General features: G+C 37.6%; 1 protein-coding gene across 2 annotated transcripts in view; it reads right to left on the reverse strand.

Moving 5' to 3' along the window:
- Positions 1-12611, reverse strand: part of tpp2 (tripeptidyl peptidase 2) — a 119352-nt gene that overhangs the window by 93431 nt on the left and 13310 nt on the right. For both annotated transcript variants that reach the window (XM_028800051.2, XM_028800052.2), the window contains exons 3-5: positions 7852-7947; positions 2533-2637; positions 2286-2410 (exon numbers count right to left, since the gene is read on the reverse strand). In XM_028800051.2, the coding sequence (XP_028655884.1) occupies positions 2286-2410; positions 2533-2637; positions 7852-7947 (326 nt within the window). The remainder of the gene's footprint in view (positions 1-2285; positions 2411-2532; positions 2638-7851; positions 7948-12611) is intronic.

A 12611-nucleotide genomic window follows, 5' to 3' on the forward strand; every position in this document is an offset into this window, starting at 1 on the left:
GAGGTTCAGTCTCTTCCTGTGCATTTCCTGTGTGACACACACACACACACACACAGGCAGCGCCAGAGAGCGAGAGCCGCGCGCACACACACACACAGGCAGCGCCAGATAGAGACAGAGGCACACACACAGGCAGCGCCAGAGAGAGACAGAGTCGCACACACACAGGCAGGGCCAGAGAGAGAGAGCCGCACACACACACAGGCAGCGCGAGAGAGAGAGAGAGAGAGAGAGAGAGAGGGCTGGACTCATAAGGTAGGAAGGCAGTTAAAGAATGCACTGGGCTTGATTTTGTTTTCACTTCTGTTTACAGCGATCGGTTCGTAGTGTGCATTTTTGAAATGTTACTTTTCTTGGTGGTTTATTAAATTACGGATTTTTTCAAATGTTCATTTTTTGTTGCTATAGCGCAAACTATGGCAGTGTTAGTTTTCTCTGTTGTTCAAGGTTTTCTCAGTGTTATTCAATGTTTTTACATCCATCCATCTATCCATTTTCCAATCTGCTGAATCCGAACACAGGGTCACGGGGGTCTGCTGGAGCCAATCCCAGCCAACACAGAGCACAAGGCAGGAACCAATCCAGGGCAGGGTGCCAACCCACCGCAGGACACACACAAACACACCCACACACCAAGCACACACTAGGGTCAATTTAGAATCACCAATCCACCTAACCTGCATGTCTTTGGACTGTGGGAGGAAACCGGAGTGTCCGGAGGACCCAGGTCCCCAGGTCTCCCAACTGCGAGGCAGCAGCCCTACCCACTGCGCCACCGTGCCGCCCATGTTTTTATATTTAGTTTACTATTACGCAGTGCATTCTGTGGTTTAATTGACTATATTTATGCTTAAAAACTTACAAAAATATATATTTACATACAGTTCGTATGGTCTGGAACAGATTAATTGTATTTCCATACAATCGTATGGGAGAAATTGCTTCGGTTCATGACCAAATCGGTTTATGACCAGAGTTTTGGAACGAATTATGGTTATGAACCGAGGTTCCACTGCATTCTTTTCGGTTATGACGCACGACCGCGACCACCATCGCAAACTGTTTTACACGCCATGGTCTTAGAGTTGGTGGGCGGGTCTCCGTGAGTTGCTCTTGCGAGTGGGCACATGACCAGGCGGTGTGTATGCTTCGAGAACGAGGGTGGACGCGGCAGGACCATCTAAGAAGAGGCATGTTTGTCGCGGATGTGAATCGCTGTATGCAGCGTGTAAAACAGTTTGCGAGGGGTATCCCATGGTCTTAGCAGTGTCTATACTTCGATGTGAATCGCTGTATGCAGCGTGTAAAATGCTGTATTGTATGTTGCCCTCTCCAGAGTAACTTCTTTTCATTCACCTACAGTCGTATCCTCAAAACCAACCCCATTTGGACAACTGTGTCTTTCAGGAAGTGTTCACCCATCAATACATAATTATGCTGCGTATGCTACGCCGCGGGTTGGCTAGTATACTTTATATTGCTATTTATTATAGGAAGCAAGGCTGAAGACAATATAAAAGACAAAGTAGAATGCTAATGTTCCAGTTTTTCAAAATAGGTTGTCTAAATCAGGCATGTCTAAGAAGTCAAACTCTTCCATATGTGGAAATCTGATCAGGGCAATTTTTTCAGCCTCGCTTTTTTGTCAGAATCCTATTTTTATTCACTGAAACACCGTGGCAAGTTACAGATCATATGGATTATTATTTAGTAATTTCCTTTAACGCTTTAAGATATAAGGTTGGTTGAAAGGTTGGAAGCATGCACTGATACACAGAGTTGCAATGTTCCTCACAGATTAATAGGCCTCCACTGTTTTGTGCAAGCTTTTACTTTGTAAACACAGCTGCTTCATGACCATGTACTAGAAAAACACATTTAGGTTATGTATTCCATGATGGTCCAATGGCAACTGTTACTGCTACAGGATAATCCCAATGCTGATCTCTATTACTATTAAAAACCAACACAGATATGTACAATGAAATATTTGTTAAACATTCTATTTATTTTACTATGCAAATATAATTTTAAAATACCCCAAGTCATTTAAGTATACTGTATGGAGAAGGCCTTAATTTAAATGCTTACACAAAAGGAAAAACACTAATAGTTAGTTTTGATCTCTAAAATAAAAAGCTGGAAACACAATGATAAAATTTTCACACAGTAAAAAGTTGATTTGAACAAAATAAAAATAATAGGATTTTTATCAATTATCCAAAAATTCTATTTGGCTTAGTAGGCAAATAAATACATTCCATAATAATTAAAAACATTCTAACCTCCATGTTTCACCATCATGCCACACCAAACAGTCAAAAACTGGCCCAGGATCACTGTATTTCTTCTCTAGTGAATTAAGCAGCTCTGTTTGACATTGCAGCTCCTCTTTTACCAATTTTTCATCCTTTAAAATGAATATTATTAACAGAAATTTCAGCAAACGTAAATAAAAAAAAAAAGTTTTATAAAAATGCAAACACTTTGCTAAAATTTAAGAAGTTTGTGTACAATAGGCTTTGAACATACCTGAGATAAGTTAGTGTGGGTGCTGTCAAATTCTTCATATTTGCGGCAAGCTTCAGCAACTGCACCTCGATGTGATGGATCCCATAACTTTTCTTTCCGTTCTTTCTGTGTGTTGAGGTGAGAGTGTATATTTAAAGCATTATAATACTGTCTTCATACTAACATGCTCAACTGGGTGATCATTTATAGTAGAGTACAAATAATTTATCATTTCATTCAAATCACGTCCTATTGAGCTGAATGACTTCAGGCCTGTTGCCCTGACGTTACATGTGATGACAGAGATGGGAGTAGATTCTTACCTGGTGGCATGGATCGTGGACTATCTTACAGACAGACCTCAGTATGTGCGTCTCAGGAACTGCAGGTCTGACATTGTGGTCAGCAGCACAGGAGCGCCGCAGGGGACTGTACTTTCTCCGATCCTGTTCAGCCTATATACATCGGACTTCCAATACAACTCGGAGTCCTGCCACGTGCAAAAGTTCATTGACGACACTACTATCGTGGGCTGCATCAGGAGTGGGCAGGAGGAGGAGTATAGGAACCTAACCAAGGACTTTGTTAAATGGTGCGACTCAAACCACCTACAACTGAACACCATCAAAACCAAAGAGCTGGTGGTGGATTTTAGGAGGCCCAGGCCCCTCACTGACCCTGTGATTATCCGAGGTGACTGTGTGCAGAGGGTACAGACCTATAAATACCTGGGAGTGCAGCTGGATGATAAACTGGGTTGGACTGCCAATACTGATTCTCTGTGCAAGAGAGGACAGAACAGACTATACTTCCTTAAAAGGCTGGCGTCCTTCAACATCTGCAATGAGATGCTGCAGATGTTCTATCAGACGGTTGTGGCAAGCGCTCTCTTCCATGCAGTGGTGTGCTGGGGAGACAGCATAAAGAAGAGGGACGCCTCACACCTGGACAAACTGGTGAGGAAGGCAGGCTCTATTGTAGGCACGGAGCTGGACAGTTTGACATCTGTAGCAGAGCGACGGGTGCTGAGCAGGCTCCTGTCAATCATGGAGAATCCACTGCATCGATGGAACAGTATCATCTCCAGACAGAAGAGCAGCTTCAGCGACAGACTGCTGTCACTGTCTTGCTCCACTGACAGACTGAGGAGATTGTTCCTCCCCCAAACTATGCAACTCTTCAATTCCACAAGATTATTGACTGTTATACATGCCTCGCACTCTCCACCTTGCACTGCATTTTTATCACTCTTTAATTAATATTGTTTTTATCAGTATGCTGCTGCTGGAGTATGTGAATTTCCACCTTGGGGATTAATAAAGTATCTAGCTATCTCAATTTTACCAACCAAGCAATACTTACTTAAAAAAATACCTGCCAATATTAACATGACACCACATTCACACTACAGCTTTACAAAATGTTGTGCCTCTTTTGACAGTTCAGGGACAAATATTCACATTTGATTATCACTTGTAATATGGCATAATGTAACATCAGAAAAAGAGAAAAGACACATCATATGTTCAGGTCTCAGGATCTGTCATTCATAAAGGCTCAGAAAATGTTAATTCTGGTCAGACCAGTCTCAACAACATTTACTTTAAAAAAAACATCTGCAACCATGTTAGGAGAAATCTGTAGCCAGCTAAGATTAACAGCTGACAAACACAACGCAAAGCAATTTTGAACAAACAGCACATGATAATGACACAACGGTGCATGCATGCTAGTGACAACTAGTGTCTTTTTACAGAAGATGAAAATGTTTTTAAGTAAGCAATTGTTTATGTGTTATTAGTTTAATTACTTTGTGTTTTTCTATTATTGTGACTTAATGTAGTAGTGTATGTCAATAATTAATGCAGAAATCCAGGTCTAGTTGTAACTAGTTGATCTGTTACTTCTTGGAGGGCATTGTATAGCCCTTCTAAAGGCAAAAAACTGAAAATACATCATGGTATGTGCTATTTGAAAAAACTGAGTAAATGGCTGAACATGTTCAAAGTTACTTTTCTTCACAGTGTATCAATGGTTGGGTACTCCATTAAATTCCACCAAGTATAACTAATTCAAATTTTCATACAATGTTTTGTAAATGGAAACAAAAAATGAACTATGATTTCTTAATACTTATTACATACTGTCAATGCCGTACATTTCACACTTATCAGCTAGTGGTGATCAGTGAAATTCATCAGTATTTATCACAGTGAATATGCTGTGTTCACTGGAGACCTTGTTTACCAAATATTTTCCCGAAAATTAGCTGTGCGGCCGAGTTAGACAAACAGATGATGCTTTGTGGAGATAAAGTGACATCACAGAACTGTAACAGCCATGCACAGAACTTTCAGGCATGTGTACTGCAAGTGTACTCCAACTTGCATTTAAGTCGCTGCCCAATCTGCTTGGTGCAGGTATTAAACAAAAACAAAAAAAAAAACTTGCAGCATTTTCATGATGTCAGTTCACACAAACAGGGCATTGCACTGTTCTCTTACAATGTTGAGAATGCGCCTGAGAATATCCAAATGGAATTGATTGAAGTGCAGTCAGATTCTATTCTGAAGGCAAAATACAACGAAGTTGGTGTGCCAGGCTTGTATGCTTACCTGCCACCCTCGTATGTGCAGATCCGTAAGTTGGTATTGAGAGTACTGTCAATGTTCGGAAGCACTTACCTTTGTGAGCAATTGTTTTCGTTAATGAAAGCTACCAAAACCCCACATCGCTCAAGACTTACCGTCGAGCACCTTTCATCCCTCATAAAAGTTGCAGCTGCACAAGATTTCAAGCCTGATATTGACGAGCTGGTTACTAACAAGAGATGCCAAGTGTCGGGACAAAAGAAATAAATCTCACACTGTAAGGCTCCTATATAAGCAATGAATATAATAGAATGAATATAATATAATAAGGACCTAGCTAAGAGGCTAAGACTCTAATTCTACACTGTTGTATGGAGACTGTATGGAAATAAATTGCTTTTCTTTAAACTTTAAGTGTTACATTTTTTAAAGTTTTCAGTATTGGAAAGAAAGCTACAGTAACTTTGTATAATAGTATAACAGTATTTGTTACAGTGCGGCCCGCTAACGCACATCTGGCAGTCGAAGCGGCCCATCAATGGTAGTGAGTTTGACATGCCTGCTCTATACCATTCTTGGGTACAACAATTATGGGGGCAACTGACCCCATTTAGCAAAATAAAGTTCCCCAAAATATCCTGCAAAATTCTCCTCTTTGTGGAAGTATTTTCCCCAAAAATCTGAGAAATGGTTGTTTGATCATTGTGTGGTGTTCCACAACACCTGAAGAGGATGCATTATGAAAATATAGCATACGACAAGACAGGAATACGTAGTAAGTAACTCATTTATTCTTATTTAACTGTTTGACAATAGTTGTTTTATGGAGGTAAAGCTAGATTGCTTTAAAAATTCATGATAGTGATGAAAGTTACAGCCACAGTATTTCTTCAGACAGAACACACAAATTTTCTGGTAAATGTACGTGTCAGTTGTCATTATTATTACTTGTGAGTGTGCTTAAGTAAAACAACGTTTCAGTACATATAGTAGCTACTGTAAATATAAAAGTTTTTTTTTTTTTTTTAACGCATTTGATAGCTTTATTTTGGGCAAAGTTGCCCTTTCACTCTTTGTCACATATTTATGTCAGGGCCTGCAACTTGCAACTTTTTATTGGTAAACTTATGGACCTGAAAGAAAACTACTTAGCAGTGGTAACATCTTATATAAGCACAAGTCAGCTTTATAAAGTTATTTTGAATATTTTCTCCAAACATTAAATTATACATAAATCACATCCAATAAGCAATGTGGCTGACACTGTAAGATGTATAGTATTTGTTTTTTTAATCTAGCGCAGTTGATCTACACTGAACGAGAGCTTGCAGTTCAACAACAGCATAGGGCAGCTGCTCCTGCTTAGAAGTTGGCTTTTTGGAAAAGAAACACAGTTCCTATTACTGTTTAGACTGCAAATGGACAGAACAAACAGCTAAGCAAAATCCTGGTTTTGACTTTAAAAAGGTATGAACATTAAGGACATCTATATATATAATTCACTAAGTCCATGGCAAGCAAGATGCACGCAAGACGAGCCCCGCCCACCAACAATTCACTAAGCAGCCGACCATGGCACACGCACTACAGAGCCAACAATTCGCGCGAGAGCATTTGCCAAGAATGTTTTCATTAATCAAGAACGAAAGTCAGAGATTCGAAGAAGATCACATACCGTCGTAGTTCCCACCATAAACGATGCCGACTGGAGATCCGGCGGCGTTATTTCCATGACCCGCCGGGCAGCCATTACTCCCACTGGCATGCCTCCGCATAAAGTCAAACTTAAAATTGGTTCAGTCATCATGCTTCTCAGAAACCTCATGCCAGCAAGAAATCTCTGTAAAGGCACTAGGCTGACTGTTCTCAGCATTCACCGCAATGTACTAGAGTGTAAAACAATCACAGCTCCTACCTCACAAATTGTCCATATTCCCCGGATTTCCCTGACCCCATCAGATTTAAATTTGCCTTTTACTTTTACATGCAGACAATTTCCTGTTAGATTGGCCTTTGCAATGACAATTAATAAGGCACAGGGACAAACTTTCAAAACGATATGCCCGTATCTGCCAAACCCAGTTTTCAGTCACGGACATTTGTATGTTGCTCTCTCCAGAGTTCCATCTTTTCATTCAATTACAGTCGTATCCTCAAACCCACCCCATTTGGACAACTGTGTCTTTCAGGAAGTGTTCACCCATCAATACATAATTATGCGGCGTATGTTACGCTGCGGGTTGGCTAGTTTTAACTTAAATAGTTCTGGGTTCTTTCCATGTTCTCAAGTCAGTGCAGACAGGCTGATGAATAAGCTGGTGACAGCGTGGTCATGTTTGTCGTCTTCTTCTTAGAGTTATTTTGGTTGTGTTTTTTCATGTCTGAGTTTTTCAAATTCTATATATCAAATTATTCAATAAATATTCAAATACAAAATACAAAAAGGGGAAAACTACCACAATAATGACTACAATGATGGGATTAGATTATCCATAAAATTCACTTCAGTTTACAAATACAAGTTACACACACACACACACACACACACACACACACACACACACACACACACACACACACACACACAGTCTTTAAAGATATTTACAAAAAAAAAAACTGAAGCGAATGTTCACAAAAGGACACAACTCAGTTTAAATCAGTTTACTCTACAATTTACACAGTTACTCTAAGCTGCCTTTGAACAATTCTGTTTAGTGAGTGACGAGAAAATGCAGGATATTTAGCTTACCTGTATTCTTTCCTTCAAAGCTTTTGGAAAAAAATCATAGCCATTCTTGATACCAATGTTATATTTTCCAGAGGGATTTGTCCAGGCTGTAGGAATCTGAAACAAAAGACCAGAACCTTCAATGCATATTTCTTTGCCAAGTAACTGTCGACTCATCATTCAATGCCCACAATATTTTGCCTGTAGCAACTTAAAAGCAAAAGGCATAAAAAGAAAACCCTTTAAAGTTCAGGATGGTATAGGTTAAGCAGCTAGCCTGTAGTGATATGGACCCAGCTTTTAAATATTTAACATGGAGGTAACGTTAATATACTTTTGCTTCAGAAAGAATAGCATGCAATTTAATGAATTAAAAAATGTTTTTTCACATTTTACTTTCCAAAAACACTACCAGACAGCTTTTTAAGTCTTTTAAGTCTGTCAGTCAGACTAAAATCTCTCCATCCATTATTCCATTTAATGAACCCACTAAAACAACAATTGCCTAATCATTAAAAAAATATCCTAATTATATACTGTATATTCTGTCCATTTTTAACACCATAATATTATGTAAATCCTTTAGAAATCAAAATATTAATTTATTAATGATTGAAAGAATTTAGATATGTCCAATATTTCTCATAACTCATTATCAGTAGACAAGAAATTCCTGATACAGTAGGATGAAAAACCCCCATGTTATCAGAGCATACACTCCAGGACAGGAAGCTGTTTAATGAGGGTTTATTTCAATGACTGAAATTCCAAATTTCAAATGACTGTGATAAGATGCTTGCTATTAGTCTGTTTATACTTATTCTGGCACTGTATTAATGCCATTGCAGTTGAATGGCTCAGGAGATTAATATATTCATACAACATAATGCAGGAAACCGGAAATGCAGTAGAAATTAATCATCTTTGCTGTCTAGTGTGTGCTTATTTGATGTCCCTATGTTCAAAAGACAAAGGTAAGACAAACCTAGATGCACTGTATATGTTATACATCAAAAAAAATATTCCACAGAAATAAAAAAAGCTTAATAGTGCTCTGTGAACAAAACTGATAAATCAATTATATGACTTCTGAGAGATAACCTGGGATAAGCAACTAAGTCCTTCAGAGAGCACACAAATACAAATGCATGCACTTATAACAACAACAACAACATTTATTTATATAGCACATTTTCATACAAAAAGTAGCTCAAAGTGTTTAACATAATGAAGAGAAGAAAAATAAAAGACAAAATAAGAAATTAAAATAAGACAACATTAGTTAACATAGAAAGGAGTAAGGTCCGATGGCCAGGGTGGACAGAAAAAACAAAAAAAAAACTCCAGAAGGCTGGAGAAAAAAATAAAATCTGTAGGGGTTCCAGGCCACGAGACCGCTCAGTCCCCTCTGGGCATTCTACCTAACATAAATGAAACTGGCCATTTTTGAGACATTAGTCAGAGAGAGAAAGAACAAACAGACAGTGACCATGCTGTACACAGGACTCAGGTCCTTGAAGATATGAGGCAGCCAAACTAACCACTGCGCCACCAGCAACAAAAAGAAAAAAAATTTTTTTACTTTAAAACCTACAATTTCCAAACCTGAATTAATTAATTAAAAAAACCCTACGAACATCATTTGTAGTTAAAAAACATTTAAATGTGTATTTGTCTTTCGTACATGTATAAACATTCTAAATAAAAATAGTTCACTAAGGGTCATTTATTAATTACTACTAATTAGTTTGTGAATGTTAAAAGCAATCACATTAAAACAAATGTAAACGTTTTTATTTATCAAGAAATTAAAAAGCAGTATTTATAACAAGGAATGTCAGAAAACTGAATGCTATTTTTCAAAAATCATTGTGTATTTTTCATTAAAAAGTTAAACGTTAATATTTAAAACAGTACATTGTCAAAATTAACCATAGACATTTAACAAATATTACTGGACTTAATTCTCATTGAAACCAAAATACTAAATAAGATATGCCTTTAATAAGCATAATGTTCTCTTTTTTGTCAAAGAAATTATTTTTATTACAGTTATATAGTTTACACGATTAATACAATAAGCAATAAGGAATTTTACAAGATGTATTTGTGCTTTTTGAAGTGAAAGGTGTACAGCTGAAAAAATATGTATATAAAAAATGTTATATTTATAAGCATCTCAGGAAGAAAGCTCATACAATTATTTTTGTATTAGAGTCTACTGGTTTTAAAAATCAAGGAGTTTTGCCAAAAGTTAAAATGCAGACAGCATATTTAAAAGTTTATCTTCTCTGAGATTGTAAATACTGTATGTTTGGATAATTTAGTCTGAAACTGTATACCAAAAAGTACATGTACAGTGGAACCTTGGGTCACGACCATAATTCGTTCCAAAACTCTGGTCGCAACCTGATTTGGTCGTGACCCGAAGTAATTTCCCCCCATAGGATTGTATGTTAATACAATTAATTCGTTCCAGACTGCACAAGCTGTATGTAAATATATATACGCTCGATCGTGCTCTCTCTCTTGCGCTCTCTCTCTCTCTCTCTCTCGCTCGCTGCACAGGGAGAGACTGAACACGTGCGGAAATCATCGGGATGTACGAACCGGAAGGGAAACTGGCTTGTTCATCACCCAGTGTGTGGTCGTGAACAGATGCAAAAGTTTGGCAAACTTTTTGGTCGTAACCCGATTTGTACGTGGTCAGACCCAAGTTTCCACTGTAGTGCCTACATAAAGTATTCTCTTCCTTTATACCTTTTTACATATTATTTTACTACAACTGTTAAATATATGACATTTTTCCAATTAACAAAATATGTCTATTACATAAAAGTAAAATCAATGTTAATAAAAAAAAAATACAAAAACAATCATCCTCTTTGCTAGCAAATAAAAGCATTTGGTACAAATTACAATTAAGAATCTTTTGCAGAAGTCACATGTATTTTTTAACCTTCTATTTGGCAAAACTCAAGTTCCCTATAGTTACATAATAACAACTGGCAAACAACAATTAACATTTCATGCCGCATATTTGAATGGATTAAGGTGTGAGGCTTTGAGTAGGCTGCTCCTTTGTTGTATTGGCTGTGTCATTGTCCTGACTAAAGATGAATCACTCATGTTTCTTAGAGTAGTCCCCCCCCCCCTCCCCCCTTAACCTACTGTATTTTTCCTTATATCTTCAAAACCTTTCAAATTCCTACAGCCAAGAAGATTTATGTGCAATGCACTTCCTGGTCTTGACCAGAATTGCAGGCTAAGGTGGATCCAACTGGACAGGAGAAGAACCTTAAGAGAGTGAACAAATATAACTGTTAATAAATTAAGTGACAGACTATCAAGTTGGTTACCACACCTTTTAAATGTAAGCTGGTGTTCTGGGTTGAAGAACACCTTAGGCTAACAGAGGGAGGGAACTCACAGGAAAGTAACCTCAACAGTTTCATTAAGGATTCCGCTCCTTTGAAAATTATTTGGACGATTACCCAAGAATTGGTCCCACTTTTGGGGCTTACAGTAAAGTCTGTTTCCAGTCAATGAGCCATTGTACTTCAAGCCAGGGACAACGTTAGAGCAAGGGTTCAATAGAAGAACAGCCTTCCCACCTAACTGATAGAAAATTACCTTATACTGGAAAATCCAAAATAGCAACAAAAGTTTTGATTTTTGCTTTCTTGTTTATTTTGTGTTTTATTGTGGCTTATACTGTTTACTTTCTCCATGTCTCTTACAGTATTTATAACAAAGACACTTTTAACAACTTTTACAATGGTGTTCTCAGACTACACATTGTTACTTAGTTGCTAAAAGATTACCAGGAAGGTGTTTTGTTGCATTTCACCTATTTTACAATGCATGGGCAATCATGGTCACTTGTACAGTTTCTCCTGTCATCTCTGAAAATCTGACTTCCATAGTATTGTCATAGGCTTTTTGGTTGCATTCCCGAATAGCAGCTTACTCAATCAGTTACTCAGTTGTCCTTCTGTATTTCCAATGAGAGAATCACAGTTTTGCCTCTTTTCCCCCCAATTTGTTTTTAATGAACTTTACAGAATTTGGGATTACAAATCCCAAGGCAATTTTTTTTATACCAGTTCCTTGATATGTGTATTAAATGACAATCTACATTTTATGTAATTTTGAATTACATCATATAGGACATAACAAAATGTACATTCATAAAAACAGGAGAATTTAATCTTATATGAAGCACCTTAGCTCCACAAAGGTGGACTAGCTACACCAGAGCATGGTTAGGTTTGTCATAGCAAATTTGTGACTACTTAATGTTTTATTAATCCTAATTAAATAAATTCAAGTTCAACAGTGTAACATGAGTAAACGTAGAAGGTTAAAACTTTTATAGCCAATGCACTTTTAAAGGAGCATCACTTATAGTAGCGCATAATTCTCATTCATTCAATCTTACACAATAGTAACAATTATGACAATGATGACAAAAATCTTGAAAAGTGAAAGGAATGTGGCTATCCTAAGCAAATGACGCACTTTACATAAATCATCAGCAGATCAGCAGGTGAAACTCAAGTACTGTACTTAACTCACTCTGACCTCACTCCTGGCACTGACTCTCAAAACAAACTCCTTCCTGGCTGCCCTATATAAATCCACCATATTTTCTGTTGTTTCAGTTCAGTTGTGCACTCAGTCAGTTAAAATAACTCTTTGCTCCTGCGAAAAACCCTTTTTGTCAAGTATATAGGGTGAATACCCCAAACCTTTTTATTAGTTTTGTCTTTCACCCTCTT

Source organism: Erpetoichthys calabaricus, chromosome 4 (assembly GCF_900747795.2).
Source record: "Erpetoichthys calabaricus chromosome 4, fErpCal1.3, whole genome shotgun sequence".
Lineage (NCBI taxonomy): Eukaryota > Metazoa > Chordata > Cladistia > Polypteriformes > Polypteridae > Erpetoichthys > Erpetoichthys calabaricus.